Here is a 17,704-nt window from a genome sequence, read left to right on the forward strand (position 1 = left end):
GATTACTGTAATAGCGGTCACAAAGTCCAAGGCAGAAAAGATGCATTAACCTTAGCATTCTCAGCATTCATTAGTATATTTCAACAGCAGCTGCTTGATTATTTTTTTTATCACACTTCATTGACCGTTGGCCTGAAGACAATTTAAATTGATGGTTTTCAAAAGTTTGAAATACTTGAATGAATGCTTCATCACAAAGGACTTCGTTATATTTTTTCAAAACAGCAGATAACACACTTAACAACAAATTGATTATTTACTCTTAAAAGTGTCACTCTGCACTCTGAGCACACTCTGTGCACTTTGCCAGCTGGGCCTGTTGTGTAAGATGAGACATTCCAAAACCGCATTGATTTTGCCTCATGCTGGGAAATTGTTTGAAAACACAGACTTTTTTAAACTCGAAGTCAGTTTGACATAAAAAGGCAAGTAAGAATTTGTGTAATTTTTTACTTTTTTAACTATTTTGTTAGTTGTAGGCAAATCTATTTAGTAGGTTGCTGGAATTCAAAGTTGAAGGTTCATCATTTGAATTGTATGTAAAGACTGAAAATATTTATTTAATTGGACAGCATAAACATTATAAAAATATTGTACATTTCAACATGATATCTAACATCAAAATTTAAAAAATAAGTTACAATACATTTTTTGACTTTAAAAATGAGAAACAAGAATACAAAACAAACAGAATATCTTACAAAAAAGACTTGCTTGGATAAAATGATCTGTGGATATCACAAGATAAATATGCTTCAGTTTGCCCTGGGGGGAAAACAGCATTTCCATGACATTCATTCAGAAAACAGCATCTCCATGACATTCATTCAGAAAGACGTCTACATTAATTCCTAATAAAATGAATTGGAGTGAATACCGAAAAAATACCACCCCTCTCTCAAACCGGAAGGGGATGACTGTGTAAGAGGCTGATAATTATTGAGAAGTCATCCATATACATCTCATTTGCATTTGGCCTTGATGTTGGCAAGTTCATCTGTGTTGGGGGGTAGGGGGATCCAAAAGTCCAAGAAACAGCTGGGATAAGAACTATGGATCATAAGCTTACAGGAGAACTCTGAGGAACAGAGAAGAGTGGCTCATTAAATCGTATGGATCCCCCACGGCCTCCACCTCCTCGGAGACCACGGCTGTCTCAGAGGGCGGTGGATTAAGCTCAGACCTTTGCTCAGGCGTTGAGGCTGTACTCTTGCTTGTAGCAACAGGGTCGGCACACAGCGTTCACCACCCCGTTCACCAGCTGCAGAAACAAGATGATGAACTCCAGGACACTAAGACCCAGCAGGATGGATAGCAGAGTGACATCCCATTCCACAATGTTTGCAGGCTGGATGCACATAGTCCAAGTATCCCTGTTGAGCAAGTAGCTGTGCAGGAAAGGACAATCACACACATAAGCACACACAAACATACACACACACACACACACACACACACACACACACACACACACACACACACACACACGGTATTTAATGTGAACAATTTAAAATATGTACAGAATCCCAGAGGTGTCATTGCACAATATTTTTTTGTGTATAACCAGAGAATATGAACTAATTTTGCTAAATCGTGCTCTCATTTTACTAGACTGTGCTCTCAATTTGTGTGCATATTTTACTGAATCATGAATATGGGCAGCTGTGGCCTACTGGTTAGCCCTTCGGACTTCGAACCCCGACCAGTAGGCACGGCTGAAGTGCCCTTGAGCAAGGCACCTAGCCCCTCACTGCTCCCCGAGCGCCACTGTTGTTGCAGGCAGCTCACTGCGACGGGTTTAGTGTGTGCTTCACCTTATTGTGTGTTCACTGTCTGCTGAGTGTGTTTCACTAATTCACGGATTGAGATAAATGCAGAGACCACGGGATCAAAAGAGTATATATACTTACTTATACTTAAATCATGCACACATTTTACTAAATTGTGCTCTAATTTAAATTTTTTGTAAAAATTAAAATGAATTTAATAAAAAAAATAAAAAAAATGTGTGTATGATTTACTAAATTGTCCGCACGATTTACTAAATCGTGCTCTCATTTTACTAGACTGTGCTCTCAATTTAGTAAATTGTGTGCATATTTTACTGAATCATGAATATGGGCAGCTGTGGCCTACTGGTTAGCGCTTCGGACTTTGAACCCCGACCCGACCGGCTGAAGTGCCCTTGAGCAAGGCACCTAGCCCCTCACTGCTCCCCGAGCGCCACTGTTGTTGCAGGCAGCTCACTGCGATGGGTTTAGTGTGTGCTTCACCTTATTGTGTGTTCACTGTGTGCTGAGTGTGTTTCACTAATTCACGGATTGAGATAAATGCAGAGACCACGGGATCAAAAGAGTACATATACTTACTTATACTTAAATCATGCACACATTTTACTAAATTGTGCTCTAATTTAAATTTTTTGTAAAAATTAAAATGAATTTAATAAAATAAAATAAAAATGTGTATATGATTTACTAAATTGTCCGCACAATTTACTAAATTGTGCTCTCATTTTGATCGCAAACGTTTTATGCACACAATCTAATAAAATGAGACCACGATTTAGTAAAATGAGAGCACATTCTCTCGATATACAAAAATATCTTGCAATGTGCCCCAAGAATAGCCGATTATAAAATAGATGCCCTCTGAGCGCTGAGCACACATACCTTCCATTGTCTTTCTCAAAAGGGTACAACCATCCCAGGTTGGTGAAGCAGTGGGGGCCCGTGAGCAAAGCCAAGGCCGACACCACAAAGCAATATCCCGAGCCAGCCAATCCGACGAGCGAGGCCAGCACTGAGCCGCACATCTGTGTCACGAGAAAACAAAAGCAGAGCGGAGGTCAGTCGGGATCAGCTGGGATCAACGCAGGCCCCAGGTTGCAAGACGCAGGAGGCCTACGGGTGGCCTGTGTAGCCCTGCACAGTCCTGTGTAGCCTTGTGCAGCTGAGGTTTCTTCACCAGAGAGGCTGGGTCGTGTGAGAGGGTTAGATGGAGGATCTAACTGGGGATAGACCCTAATAAAAACAAAAACAATGCTTGAACATTCTATGTGGTTCCCAATCTACTTCCTCTGCATTAAGATAACATATGGAATGTTAAAAAGGAAGTCTTGTGGGGCCAACTATAATGCTGATAATGGACGGGCATTATATTTTTTCAAGGGGAACACAAATTGATCCACTGTTCACTGTTGCGGGAACTTTAATTGATCATGTTAGTTTAAGACAGGCCATTAATAGACACTGGGGCTTCAATGTCTAGACCCTACTTGTCTCCAATATCTATTCTTGCCTACAATGCACCCATGTAACTTAACTGTATCTAAGCTACATTACCTAATATTGTATAATGATGTGGCCTGTGCGCAAGGATGGAGAGAGAAGGCGAGAGAGACTCGAATGTATGTTTAGAACTGAGATGCTAATGGAGATGGATTTTTGTTCAGGGACTATGGTGGAATTGTATGCAGAACAGTAGGGTCTCGGAAGTGGGGATGGTTGGTGCAGCCCAGCTCATTCAGGTAACTTCCAGGACGGGCCAGGCCCCTCATTGCCCCCCATGACGCGGGGACTGGATAGATACTGTAAGGTTCCAGTGGTTGTTCAACTTCAGTTTAAAGTGCCTGCTCAATAAACAGACACCCATCCACATAGAGAGAGGCACACACACAGACATAGACACAGAAACACATTCACACACACCCACACACCCACATACACACACACACACACACACACACACACACACACACACACACACACACACACACACACACACACACACACACACACTGAAGTAAATAACTACTACTCACAGCACAGCTCTCAGTGACACAGCTGGCAGCACATTTCCCCATGCTCAGGAATACAGCTGCAGGCAGGAAGACCTACAGAGAGAGAGAGAGAGAGAAAGATAGAGAGAGAGAGAGAGAGAGAGAGAGAGAGAGAGAGAGAAAGATAGAGAGAGAGAGGGAGGGAGGGAAAGGCAGATGGGAGGCGAAAGGAAGAGAAACAATGGAAAACAGGAAGACATCACAAGGGTGAAAGACAAAAACGCAGAAAAAAGAAGCATGGAAAGGCAGACACAGAAAGAGAAATAGAGGGGAGGGGAGGCAGAGAGAGAGAGAGAAATAGAGGGGAGGGGAGGCAGAGAGAGAGAGAGGATGTTTAGGTCACAGTCCTTCCCACTTAGAAACTCACACTAACAGCTCAGTTTATGATCTCATCCAAAGGAAACACATCCATCACAAACATCCTCTCTCTGTGACACCAGTGTCATGAGACACTATCATGCTAGCTAGTGTTTCCACTATCTTCAGGGCCCTTCAACACAATGTTATGGTCAAATACCAAGAATCCTGGGTCAACTGTTTCTTTTCTTGAAAAATATGACTCTTTGTCATATTATACACATATGTGCGAGGTTTACACATTTACAATATTATTTAAAGTTGGAAAAAGTTCATAGAGAACTATCAAGGTAGATCCTTTAATAATCACACCGAAAAGTGAGAGTAATTTGTTAATGTTGATAAGTTAGCTAAGACATTAAGATTTACTTCACATTCAAGTGAAATTGTATCATTTGTAAGGACCTAGGCAGTAGACACAGTCTCCTCAGGGTTAACACATGAAAACACATGACTCTCTAAAACTCTAAAAAAAAAAACATTGAAAAGGTCACTGATACTCAAAGATGCTCTCAATGAACTAAATGAACAGCCCAGACAACCTAGTCCAGACAGCACAGTAAAACTAACCACTCACAGATCCAATTCTATCCTATGTGATAACACAGATAAAACAGTTGTCCACTCACCGCGACACCCCCTCCACCGACGCCCATGAAGAGCCACGGGTAGAAGGAGATATGTTTTTCCTCCACATAGTTGAGTGCCCCTCCGGGGAAAAACAACAGAATATTGGCCACAATGCAGCAGATCGCCAAGGGGATGAGCGCGAAGCCCATGGACCGGGCAAAACCGAAGGAGCACATCACTCTCGAGTGCGACGAAGAGAGAGAGCGAGAGCGAGTGAGAGGAGAGAAGAAAGAAGGAGAGGAGAGGAGAGAAGAAAGGGCCCTCCCAGGGTCTGTCCACTGCTGTAATCCAGGAAGGAAACTGCGAGGGCAGAGGAGAGTGTGCTAGGTTTTTAAGTGGACCCTCCACCTCCTGGGTCTCAGACTGAGGGACTAGGGATATGACGCAACAGGTTCCATTCTGGCCAGAGTGACCCCCACAGGCGGAAGAGGGGTGAGAGGCTCCAGTGTGACTCTTTCCACAGAGAGGAGAGAAGGGTGGGGACCACAGGATTGAGAAAGAGAGAGGGAGGGAGGGAAAGAGAGAGAGAGGAACACGAGAGAGGCAGAAAAGGGGGGCTTTAGGGAGGGTTGAGTAAAAGAGAGGAAGCATTCAAGCAGAGAGGATGAATCCCCAGGGCAGGGTGACAGATCACAGAGCATGTGCTTTCCCACAAGCCCTTGGGGTTCTCACAAACACAGCATTTACATACTGTATAGCACCCTCACCCATCACTGCACTCTCACAACAAGCAGTGCAAGTTGCAGCCAATGTCTGGTCTCTGATTTACATTATACTTCACTCTTATTATTTATCAGAAATATCTTTCATGTGACACTTATGGATTGTATGGTATTGCATTCCTTGTGAACCTAATTCATACAAGGATCAGCTACAGTAATAGTAGAGACACACCCCCTCCAAAAGAACAGGTGCATACATGCATACTATGTCATGAGCATGCAATCAATCATAAATATATATTTTTAAAGTATCTGAGTGGCATTTATTTTCAAAGCAACTTCAGTGTGTTATGACCATGATGAACCGATGAACATCAAGCCATGGAGTGAACACACTTCTCAGGCACAACAGAAGATGGCATCAGACTGTCAGTCATCACACATCGAACAGAGGTGTTTTCTCCAGCCTCTGCTGCACCTGTGTGTCCCAACAGATACTTTGTAATCTAACATGGGGTAATAAAGGTTGTAGTCGAACAAGCTCCATGTTCACTGTTTTATTGACAAACAGATTCGTATTCAGTGGAATGGAATGTCCAGAGGGCCTGGTTTGCTCAAGTGGCTGTGAGCCTGGATTACCCTCCGCAGTAAGCCGGCATAATTAAGAGAGGCCTGGCTAATGAGCAAAAAACTCTGCCCCGGCTGAATGGATTACGTAAGCCCCCCAAATGTTTATTCACTTTCCTTGAAAAATACAGCTGGCTTTCATTGTAATTGCTGACAAAACGTATTTGGCCGAGGGGATTTGAACAACAGGACTATGCCTGTGACCCATGGGGAAAAAGTCCATAATACGATAAAAAAATTCACAGTACAATGCAGGCAAGTGCAGGAGTCTTGATTGGGAGTGTTGTTTATATGCGACAGAATCGGACTTAAATGTAGATATAATGTGACTGACAGTGAGCAGGCTGAATGTCTGTATACCAATATGAAAAATGCAATAAAAATGACCTCATGAAATATTTGCTTTAGGTAAAACAGAACGGTTGAGTGGAAATATTAAGGGGATCTGAAAGTTCCACTCGCATGAATGCTTCTCCATGTGTGTGGCTCAAAGTTGAGAGTTGGGCGTTACCCCTTGCTGTCTATAAATAACAGAAGATAAAGTGTTTAGGGAGGCTATGCTTCTAGCCTGTAGTGTGTGTCTGTTGCAGGTCACTGCCCCCTGTTAGAGCACCAGCATCACCACACCAGGGGCCAAGACTGACAGAAACGAAACTCCCAGGGAGCGCCATTAGTCAACAGGGGACCTGTGTGAAGCTGATAAAGTGTTTGGAAATGATATGGTTTTCCAGCGGTTCAGTCCAAGCCTGGGCTTGGCTTTGTCTGCGTCGGTCAGGGGGGGGGAAAAAAAAGAGAAGAATGAAAAGGAAAACTGGAGAATAGGAATGAGTCATAGGGGACGGGGACGGAAGGTTCCGGCGTTCCAGCCCCCATCCCTCTGACTTTCTCTCAATTTGGGAACTCATAGTGGAATTCCAAAGTGTAGACTAATATTTAGCATGAGCCATTCAAAATAATAGTGATTTACATAGGTATATTTCAAGGGGATGTGGCTCAACAATACTACTTCAGGATTTTCTAGCAGACCACATCCTAAGACTATGAACGTCATTCAAGTCACTGGGGACTAACAAAAGAAAATTTAATAGGGAAAAAGTTGGTCATCCATAACAATATGTCCTTTCATCAGAGTTTAAATAAAAATCCCCATTCATGTAATCTGACAAGTACTGTATAGATGGGCATGAATTGGTTTATTTGTCTTCAGAGAGTCTTTCTTTTTAAATGTCATCTCAAAAATAGCAGGGAAGATTATGCATGGGTTCTTGAGAAATCGTGTCATTCAGAGATACACAGAATCAACATTTGTTGTATGAAATCATGATCTATATTTCATTGTAAAAGTACATTTGACATATGGATCATTATACAATGTATTTAAAAATAACTTTGAAAAGTTTTACATAAAACTGTGTGATCACCACACAGAATACAAATGATCTGCCTTTTTTTCTACTTAAACTTAATTTCTTTATCAGTTTATTTAGAGCTTTTATTTAAAATGTTATGATTCTTTTACAAAAGTGTCTGTAATTTAATGCATAACACTGCAGAGTAACTACACAGCCCATTCATTCATTATAAAGGTTGAAAATGCACACAGTTGGGTGAGGAGCATGGATGCACAGCACTGTACAGCATAGTGTTGGAGTACATGACCTCTCTGGAGTATAAACCCTCCAGGGTTAAGCCTCTCCATGTGAACGCAAATCTAGTAGCCCACGGCGCACCCGTCAGCCCTGGGATCCGAGCCTGCCCAGAGCACCCTGGGAGCAGGGTCAGAGGGCTGGGCGGCAGGGTCCCACCAGGCTCCGACGCTGATGACCTGACCCCTGCCGAACTGCGCCCGGTCGTGGCCCGCCACTGGCCAGCGCAGCGCATGGCCCCGCCTCTTTAGCTCCTCGGCCACGCTCTCCTCCACACCAGCCTCCATGCTCAGCTGCCAGTGCTGGGCTAAAAGACACACACACACGCACACACGCACAAGCACACACACATATATAGACATGGGATACTGGGAATTACCGAGCATGCATTCTGTAGAATATATTGGATATATACAAAAGATATTCATTCTACAGAATATATTACATATATACAGATACATTACACAGTATATTATATATAAAATATTAACTAGGGCTGATTAGAGAATATAGGACACACAGACTGTTAACTACAAGTAAGCAGATCACTTCTATATCAGTTTCATACAACACCCACACCAGACTGTCTTCTGCTCATGTGCACACAATATGAACTAACAGCTCAACTAACAGTTTCTACTGGGTGACAGAAATATTAACATGCTAAGGGTAAAATCCAGTGACTGGACTACCTATGTCAAATCATGTCAACATATTACAAATAATGTCACATTATTAGAGACTGAAGGCCAACTCAGTAAAATACAGTCCCTGCTGGAAACATGCCACACTTCATAAGAATGAAAAAAAGGTCTAACAAAAATACTACAGGTAGTCCATCTGCTATGCTTGACGTGTCAGTGTATACCCCACAGATCATGCTGTAAACATAGATGCATCTGGATTAGTATGTGCACAGAGACCTCAGAAACAGTAAATAAGCTGGAGCATAAGTGTAAACACGGCTGTATGAGGCCTCTAATCAAATCTCCAAATCCGTATTACTGAGAACACAGTGTTGCAAGTCCCTTTAACCAGCACTATGCTTCAGGAGGACTTCCTGGTCTCGGGTAAAAAAACATATCACTGATAACATCTACCTTAGTATACAACAGATGCACGTCATGACCGTTTTTCACATGGTGTGACTCTTCCTTATATTTTTTACAGTAACTAGCTATCTCAGACATTAATCACGTGAGTTTGAGAAGCACCAAAGGGTTAATGCTACTCTGGCAGGGGACTGCGCTACACTCAAGGGAATCTGGCATGTGAGTAAGGGATTTGGAGTAGCCTATCTGCCCAGCGTCTGTCACAGGACCGGGCATGTGCACTGAAACAATGCTGATCAAACTCCACCACCCGCCCCAGATGACCGTTGGTCCGGTAGGGTTGATTCTTCTGGGTCAGGGCCAAAGCAGGACTTACAGGCTTCGTCATACTGGACACACACACGTGGGGCGTCCAAGGCCTGCTGGGGGTTCATCCCAAACTCCAGCATGTTGAGCAACACCTGCAGACATATCCAAGAGTTTGTTTAAGGGTTTACCGAGTCCTAGCTGCTTTGCTGATATACGAACCAGAGGCCAATGTAGCATATTTAGTATGCTTATGTAGAGCTAAAACAGAGGTCTATGTTTTAGCCTGGCTGAACCATAAAGTCGGTTGCAGAAATCACTCTCAATGGAAGAGGTCCCAGATGGATGTGAGTGAAGCTAGGCGGAGCTAAGCGGAACGAAATTCATCTGGCGAGGGTCAGGTTATGGAAACATGTCATGGAAAAAACAAACACTCTCACCAGCTAGGCACTATCTAGTGCCACATTTAGATAAAGATGCTTAGCAAACCTGTACTACCACATGGTATACAGCTTGCAATTATAGGACAATGTCCAGTACTACTGTATTTGAGATATTGTAAAGAACCTTCATATACATCTGCCTTTCTCTGCAGAACTGGAACACGTGCAGTGACACGTGACACCATGTCTTTCTGCACATTCTGTAATTTTCACAGATAATTAACATTTATTTCATTTAATTACTGCTATGCTTTTAACAGTGTATGGGGGGGGGGGGGGACACTTGTTTTATTCTCTATCAACTAGGCTGCCTATCAAAAAAGTAGCGTGACTCATTCTGCAGCACCACCCGCTGAAAGAAAGCCAGAGCTGTGCTCCTGCACCTGAACATGCCCCTGGGGCTGCATGAAGGCTCCCATCACCCCAAACGAGCAGAGCAGTCTGTTGGAGCTGGCCTCCGTCAGCAGGGCTGGGATAATGGTCTGGTAGGGCCTCTTCTCAGGGCCTATGCAGTTGGCGTGATTGGCATCCAGGGAGAAGTGAGCGCCTCTGTTCTACAAACGGAAAAGGAGGAGGAGAGGCAGGGGTGGAGAGTGGTCATTGAGGGGGAGGGGGGAGGTCACTGGTGGACTGGACAACTGGCAATATTTCATGTTGAGAAAACAGGAAATGGCCCCACACCACAGTCTTATACTCTTTTGCATGCTTGCTGGGCGTCCTTTTTAAGAGATGGTAACAACAATCACTTCCATTTCAAGATTTGGCTGTATTCTGTGGGGTTAATTTAATGGATTTACTACAGCTATGTGCCTTGTGAAAACAGTTACACAAAATAAACAAAATAAAGTCATTCAAATGCCAAAATTATGGAAGTCATTCAAATGCTAAAAAATTTTAATGACCAGCCAGAGTTGTTAAACATTAACTATGAAAGGGAAGCCCAATGAATACACCAATAAAGGTACATCCTTGTCAAAGACTGTGAACATCTGTTACAGGATCACATGATCCGTTAAAAAACAACATCAAATGTATTCCTCAATGTATTCTCTCCCAACCCAAAACACTATAAATACTAACTATAGACCCTTTCAACAAGGTAAACAAAAACAATGCTTGAACGTTCTATTTGGGCCCCAATCTACTTCCTCTGCATTAAGATAACATTATGGAATGTTAAAAAGGAAGTCTTGTGGGGCCAACTATGATGCTGATAATGGAACTCTCTTGAAAGGGTCCATAAAATAACTGCTTTCAACCACCACTAGGTCTCAAACAATGGCATTGACAGCCTCAGCCAGACTGGGTGAGTGGGGACTTACATGGAGAGAAAACCCACAGCTTTTGGGCACCAGCCCCGTCCCAAAGCCCATGTAGTTGCTGTTGACGAAGGAGCAGGCGTTGCCTTCAGCGTCCACTACAGAGAAATACACCGTTTCACTTCCTCTGGGGGTCCCTGGCTCTTTACCAGTCCTGGCTCTGAGGAGGTACACACATGAGGGCTTTCAATGAGTTGATCAGAGATCACATTGAAGTTTTTGAATAGGCTTTCTGTCAGGCACTTGTGGGGCAAGATATTTCCCTAAAGTGGTATAATTTCAGTTCCCAGGGATATGCCAGAATGATTTCCAGTGGTCATGTATTAGAGAATATTAAATATGGGCCACAATATGAATTTTATTTTATCACTGTAACCTTCCCGAGAATGCAGGCCTTCAAACCGCACTGAAATATTTTGAATGAGGCTGGGTTATTTGTGAGGGAAACCTCAGAGTCTAAAGTCTACTGTTTATGACCGATCAATAAAAATCCCCCTCATCTCTCTCTCTCTCTCTCTCTCTCTCTCTCTCTCTCTCTCTCTCTCTCTCTCTCTCTTTCACACACAGACAGTAAGGGTTCAGGAGGGTTGGGTGGAGGGTGTGTGTGATGGTGGTTCCTCTGCCTGGGGAGGGGTTGGGTAAACAGTCATATCTAAAGTAAGCACACTGTGCCCGACACTGACTGGTACTAGGCTCTGGAGAGTATTTGCAAGGTGAGACTGACGCTAAGCTGCACCTCATGTGCTGGAGGTGTTTTCTAGAGATCTCATGTGCGGAGTACACTCCTCTCAGATATCTTACTCATTAATGGGAGGGTAATAATCATTTACCTTTTATACTACACTCACTTCTTTGAAATGAAAAGGGGTGGCCAATCTCAACCACCGACCTAAAGGTGCATCTGTGATGTTTTAGTACTGATCAAACAAGAACACACCCTCCAATAAAGTGATGATGGGCTTCTATTAATCACAAAGCTTTATTAGGGGTGTCCCTGCTTGCTTTCTAATGGCTTTGCATTTTTACAATACGTGCCACCCACTTGCTTATCATGAAAACCTCTATTGTTGAATTCATGCCTGGAGAGCCACTCAGTTGGCCACAGCACCTGTCCATCTGAATGAGCCGGGCACGTTGTTGACTGTAGTCTTTGGCCAGTAGTCCCTCCAGAGGTATGTTTGCCTGGGCAGGGTCTGCATTGAAGTGGGTGGTGTCTGCCAGGCTCAGCTTGAAGGCCTCCACTAGAAGGTGGAGGTAGTCTGCACTGTTGTGATGCATTCCTGTGTGTGAGCAGGCCATCATTTTACTCTCTTCTCAAATTCAGACCTTATATTGGATACCAAAACTTTGTTTCTCAGATGATATGTTTCTCGGCATAACTACAATATAATAGACCTCTATAGAGGTTTCTATTTCTTCATATCACACAATCAGAAATGGGCATATTGTGATGGCATATTTCAAAGTAGCACCTTTTAGAGGAAAATTTTCCAAAATATTAAGGGCAATAAGAGCTGCCATCCCTTGTCCATTTGGCGGAACCTCCCAAAGTCTCACTGTCTGACAAAATGGTGAGCAAGCAATAGTATGTAAACACAGAAAAAAGCCAATTAACATTTTATCAAATATAAATACATACATTTTATATAAAATATAGTAATACATACATTACAATATAATCAGATAATATATTCACACATATGAAATTAAATCTAAGACTACTCATTCACTAAATGTGTCCAATACATGTAAACAAACACATGAGCAGTCAATGCTACTTGACATGATTGATACAAAGCTAATCTGATGTGATTATAAGCATGTGAGTGGGGTGTAAAAATGAGGCGAAGCCAAGCGAAGCCTCTGGGCAGCAGGTGTACCTTGTACTCAGTGGAGATGGGCGTGATCTGCGTGCTGGTGTGGTTCTTGAGGTCCTCTAGGCTCATTACACCGCCGTTCTCTCGGACCACCTCCACTATGGCCTCTGCTATCCGGCCTTCATAGAAACCAGCTTTCCCTCGGCAGGCAATCTCCTACGCATTCGTCAGAATGCAAAGATACTGTACAGTCAAAGCAAAACCTTTGCGTGGGAAAGAAGCCATACTGTTCTTTGTACAGACATGGACAAAAGCAATGCCAACACACCTGTGCAGAATTCCCTCTATGTCCTCATGCCTGAATACAAACATTTATTTCTGCACGTACTCTACATCTTATATAAATGTACATATGTATGTTGTTTAAATTATCCATGCTGTGATACCATAAAGGAGTCTCTGTGTATTATGCAAACCCTCCCCTGACAACACTGGAGCCACTGTCTGTATTGATCGGTAACATTATCTCCAAGGGCTGCAGGGTTGGCTATTACAACTGCCATGCATCATTTGTGACTGACGTTGAAAGCAAAGCCTCTCTAGAAGCCCATGGTAAATGAATAATTTGCATTGATTTCCATTCTTTGAGATAACTCAGAATTCGCCTAACTCTGGGCCAGGCCTGCTCCATAAGATAGAGTGCTGTACAAATAAAGCATAGCTTTTTGAAAATGAGACTTGGATACATTGGATATGTATACCACCAGAAACCAGCCAGACATCTTGAAAGGTCTTCGTTTGTTGTTTTGTTTAGCTTTTTTCTTACAGCCGGGCTACACTAGGTCCGCAACGTGAAGTTCTCTGTTCGCAGTCTGGTCTAATTTTTACAAACGTATGTGCTGCTATCACGTCTGGTGTAGCCAGTTACACTGGATTACAGAGGAAGCTAATTGTTGCAGCAGACACAATGCGAACGGAACACTTTAGTTCACTTCATGTGTCCAGTGTAGCCTCCCTGTTAGACACAATGACCTACGGTATTAGTCATAAGCACCTACTGTCAAAATGTGTCACATAATATGGGAGGGTGGCTTATTCCAGAAATGTCTCCTGAAAGCTCAGGATCTATTTATAATAGACTGGACCAGCTTAAATATTAGTACTTTGCAGGAAGTAGCATGCCATCAACTTGTCACAACCTACCATCAACATATACAAATATTATTCCTAAATTATGGCGTAATGCCACTGCAACTACATATCATCATGTCACTCTAAAGATGCAAGAGAGGAGAATGAGAATGTGCTACTTTTTTTAGCAGTCCAAAGTGTATTTGTAAACACCAAGGCAGTATAATAATCATACTCAGATAGTCCTGTCTCTTTCGAACAGGAGCCTTAAAGGTGATAATACAATACGTGGGCTAACTTCATTAACAATATCGGTGGGCAATAACATGAAGAGGTTCCTTCCTAATGCTCTGATAGGATGACCTTGACAGGTTGCCCACTGATTATCTACATTCTAAAAAAATGTGGACTAATAGCATTCAAAAGTGAATAATATTGGGGTTGCTATGGCGCCTGAGGCTGCGGCGTCCGAGCCACATTCTGGTCCATGTACCGGGGTTTAAATCTGACCCGCAGTTATTTCCCAATCTCACCAAATCTCTCTCCCATTCACTTCCTGTCACTCTTTTACTGTCCTAACTGAGGCCAAAAAAATGACTTAAAATATACAAAAAATACACTTAAATGACCTCAAGTAAGAGGTCATTCAATGTATCCATCTAACTATGGGTACTACATCAAGTTTTTTATTGTATTTTATAATTCATACAAGCAACAAACAGAAATACATCTAAGACAACAAATAAGACAACATACAACATTACAACCACATTCACCCCCCCCCCCCCCCTCTTCCCAGGTCTTGTTCCCCCTGTCCCAGCCCAAAAAGAAAGAAAATCGGTTAACTGGTACTACACAAACTTATTGGTTTTGTAATGACAACCAACTCAACGTTACCTGGAAGGTCTGAGCCAGACCTAGATTGGTGACCACCTGGCCATGTTTGGGTGGCTGGTTGTTGGGGAGGAAGTGCCCACCCAGTTCCCTGCCAGCGTCCCTCATCGCCTTTGTCCACTTGGCCCAGTGGTATGCTGTGACCTCGGCAACTGGGAATCCCCCCATGGCCAAATCACATGCTGGCTCCAGGATATCAGCCAGAGAGAGCTACCGGATTTAACACACAGACCAAAAACTCATATCACTTCCTGAGTGACCCACCCAAAGGTACTCGGATACATGAATAATTTTGTATAGAATTCTTTGAATTTTTTCATAAAAGAGCACACCATGACATCATATTCCACTGAGTGCTGTGTGTAGACCTTTCAGCTAATACATTTTTCACATAATGATCATATGAAAATATATCTACTACTGTTTAGTCTACTCTTTCTATCATGAACTACAGGGGCTTCATGGAGAAGTGCTAGGAAGCTGTTACAACAAAGGTTACACAGCTACCAAGCAGGAAGGGGAAACAAACAAAAATGGCACACCGTCATATCCATTTCTGGAGATGGAGCAATGCAGGGAAATGAGTCAGACCAAAGAGTAAATAAACCTAAAAATAAAGGGTTATTACACAGCAAGGCACTCTCATTTGTCCTTGCTAGGAGGGGTGTTTCATTCAAACACAAGCATTCCACTGGTGACCACTCCAGGAAGACAGCACGTTCTTTATCGCAAACGTGGCCATGGATCTGAATGCACTCGGGAGGAGACCTTCCTATGTCAAATTAAACCATTGTCACCCCAAGTGCATCCACAGGTCCAATCCACAGGTCCAATCACAGCATTGTGTACATACACCCTATAAGAGCTTCAGGATGTCCAACAACCTGTCACAGCCTATTAAAGCTGCAGTTGGCAAGTCTGACAGATTTAGGGGACTTAGCCAAAATTATGAATGTTTACAACTCTCATGCCCCTCCCCCACTACCACCGAGCACCCTCTCATTGAGTTTGTGCTCGTCAGTGCGCACCAGACTGCACCAGACTGTGATTGACAGTCAGATCTCACACAGCCCTGCTCTGATTGAACCAGAAGAACCAGGAGCTGTGGATTTTTGCAAAACAAATTACAGGCTCTAGGTTGAGGAAGAAGTGCAGGTTTTTCTTCTAAAACTGGCTGATTTATGTTGTTCTGTCGGAGCATAGTGTCGGTTTCAGTGAATATGATCAAAAACATCTTGCCAACTGCAGCTTACACAGAGCCAAGGGTTGTCGAAATATATTAGTCACACTTTGTACCTGAAAAGATAGGTAGTATCAGTACGTATATCTAGGAATCAACATTCTCTGACATAACAGTGGGTGTTGCACTGCAGTCAGGGTACAAAGTTTTGGGTTGAAGAATCTATATGATGATGAATTACATGTCCCCTTTCACCCGCACCCTGTAAAAAACCCTATTGCTAATTGAACAAAAATAGTATAATAAATATACCTGAATAATGTTTTCACTTACAGTGGTTTCAGAAAAGTCCCATGCTTGTTTTTTGTTTAGAATTACTAACACCATGCCTTTTAGAAAGGGGTTTTGTGATAAACAAAAAAAAGAGAAGCAGGTAATGTACAGATGTAATAAATAGAGACAGAGGTACCTTTTTGCTCCCAAAGTGCTGGATGGTGTCACACCAGCATGCCGCAGCTCCAGGGACGGTGATGTTTAGTGCATGGAAGGCCGGAGGTGGGCTGCCCTTCCTGAAGCCCCTGCTCTGCATCAGCTCCAGACTCTGGGCCTTGGGTGATCGGCCACTGCAGACAGAGAGGTCATGTCACCATATGAAGTTGTGCTGTGTGCATGATGATCATGAACGGGAACATAACATTTTGTTGATGCTAAAATGCAATAGTGGGTAATTGTGCTTCAACTTGTTCAGACAATTTGATTGTGGATTTATGTAAGTGTGCATAAGATTAAATGCACATGTCATAGCCTAGCCTACAGAAAGAGAGAATGGATTCCCTGTTCCCCATTCATATCAAACAATACAGTGACTGTCAAGGGGCCTTCTTATGCCTCTTACCTTCCATTCAGTCCACGCACATGTCCAGTTTGTGCATCAAAGTACAGGCAAAAGCAGTCCCCTCCTAAACCAGTGCTACAGGGTTCTATCACATTCAAAGCTGCAGCTACAGCAACAGCAGCATCTGCAGCGTTACCACCTTTTTTGAGGATGTCTGCAGGGATAAAACGTTGATATTATTAAACACAAAATGTATCAAACATAACTGTATTATTGTGCTTATAAATAGCCTACTGTATACACCTCAACAGAGAAGTTCGCATAAACTTGTTTGTCGAGACATGCCAATGTCGTTTTACAAGACTAGAATAGAATAGGCTATTTTACGAGAGTAACGTAGTTAACTTTGGACGAGAGGAAGTGTGCGGTCTTGTATGCTATTGTGTGAAAGGGAACACTGACCCATCCCGATGACAGACGCCAGCGACTGACTGGAAGCAACACAGCCATGTAAACAAACCACAGGTGACCGGCGGGAGGTAAAAGGCAGTTCGGGCAACATCTTCCTTAACAAAATGTGCACATCACTTGGTGTGGTTACAGGATTAGCACTCGAAGAGCACGTCCTGATGTAGGCTATCCACCAAGTATTTCACAACTTAAACTCTAGCGCGGTCGCGGACATAGGCTAACAATGCATTGCCGATTAAAGTCAATGGTAGTACACACACTAAGTTAATGGTAAAACGTCATGGCAAACATATTCCGTAAAAGCTTTACACTTTGAAGAAATTCCCTTTCTCTGTTATCGATTGCTTAAGGCAGGATGATAAATCGAACACGTATGGAATCGATTTTCCAACCCAGTGGCCTTCATTCATTTACAGCAGGGGTTCTCAAAGTTTTGATTGGTGAGGGCCAATTCAGGAACCCAACATTGAACTGAGGGCCGCCAAAGGGGCGG

The 17,704-nt window shown here is 43.0% G+C and overlaps 2 protein-coding genes across 4 annotated transcripts; both read right to left on the reverse strand.

The window, feature by feature from the left end:
* Nucleotides 1–533: 533 nt before the first annotated feature.
* On the reverse strand, nucleotides 534–5,298 carry tm4sf18 (transmembrane 4 L six family member 18). The gene is made up of 4 exons (XM_042057933.1): nucleotides 4,828–5,298; nucleotides 3,824–3,895; nucleotides 2,673–2,815; nucleotides 534–1,388 (listed from the first exon to the last, which is right to left on the reverse strand). The coding sequence occupies exons 1-4, from the start codon at nucleotides 5,002–5,004 to the stop codon at nucleotides 1,190–1,192; spliced, it is 591 nt and encodes a 196-aa protein (XP_041913867.1). The 5' UTR covers nucleotides 5,005–5,298; the 3' UTR covers nucleotides 534–1,189.
* A 1,919-nt stretch (nucleotides 5,299–7,217) lies between these two features.
* Nucleotides 7,218–17,587, reverse strand: LOC121678444 (glutathione hydrolase-like YwrD proenzyme). 3 transcript variants are annotated; one of them, XM_042058001.1, is made up of 11 exons: nucleotides 17,203–17,587; nucleotides 16,801–16,954; nucleotides 16,375–16,528; nucleotides 14,729–14,935; nucleotides 12,764–12,916; nucleotides 12,356–12,443; nucleotides 11,992–12,163; nucleotides 10,887–11,043; nucleotides 9,987–10,118; nucleotides 9,192–9,276; nucleotides 7,218–8,070 (listed from the first exon to the last, which is right to left on the reverse strand). In XM_042058001.1, the coding sequence occupies exons 1-11, from the start codon at nucleotides 17,300–17,302 to the stop codon at nucleotides 7,829–7,831; spliced, it is 1,644 nt and encodes a 547-aa protein (XP_041913935.1). In that variant the 5' UTR covers nucleotides 17,303–17,587; the 3' UTR covers nucleotides 7,218–7,828. The 3 variants fall into 3 exon arrangements, with proteins under 3 accessions (XP_041913935.1, XP_041913934.1, XP_041913936.1); XM_042058000.1 differs by having other exon boundaries at nucleotides 7,219–8,070; nucleotides 9,948–10,118; XM_042058002.1 differs by lacking the exon at nucleotides 9,192–9,276 and having other exon boundaries at nucleotides 7,923–8,070; nucleotides 9,948–10,118.
* Nucleotides 17,588–17,704: the final 117 nt, after the last annotated feature.

This window comes from Alosa sapidissima, chromosome 12 (assembly GCF_018492685.1).
Source record: "Alosa sapidissima isolate fAloSap1 chromosome 12, fAloSap1.pri, whole genome shotgun sequence".
Classification (NCBI taxonomy): Eukaryota; Metazoa; Chordata; class Actinopteri; order Clupeiformes; family Clupeidae; genus Alosa; species Alosa sapidissima.

Coding starts and splice junctions, on each gene's coding strand:
- tm4sf18 (XM_042057933.1), bottom strand. CDS start 5,004: ATGTGCTCCTTCGGTTTTGCCCGGTCCATGGGCTTCGCGCTCATCCCC. Junction 3,896..4,827: donor TCGGTGGAGGGGGTGTCGCG/GTGAGTGGACAA, acceptor CTCTCTCTGTAG/GTCTTCCTGCCTGCAGCTGT. Junction 2,816..3,823: donor GTGTCACTGAGAGCTGTGCT/GTGAGTAGTAGT, acceptor CTCGTGACACAG/ATGTGCGGCTCAGTGCTGGC.
- LOC121678444 (XM_042058000.1), bottom strand. CDS start 17,302: ATGTTGCCCGAACTGCCTTTTACCTCCCGCCGGTCACCTGTGGTTTGT. Junction 16,955..17,202: donor GGCGTCTGTCATCGGGATGG/GTCAGTGTTCCC, acceptor TTATCCCTGCAG/ACATCCTCAAAAAAGGTGGT. Junction 9,277..9,947: donor AGCCCCAGGGGCATGTTCAG/GTGCAGGAGCAC, acceptor ATATGTCTGCAG/GTGTTGCTCAACATGCTGGA.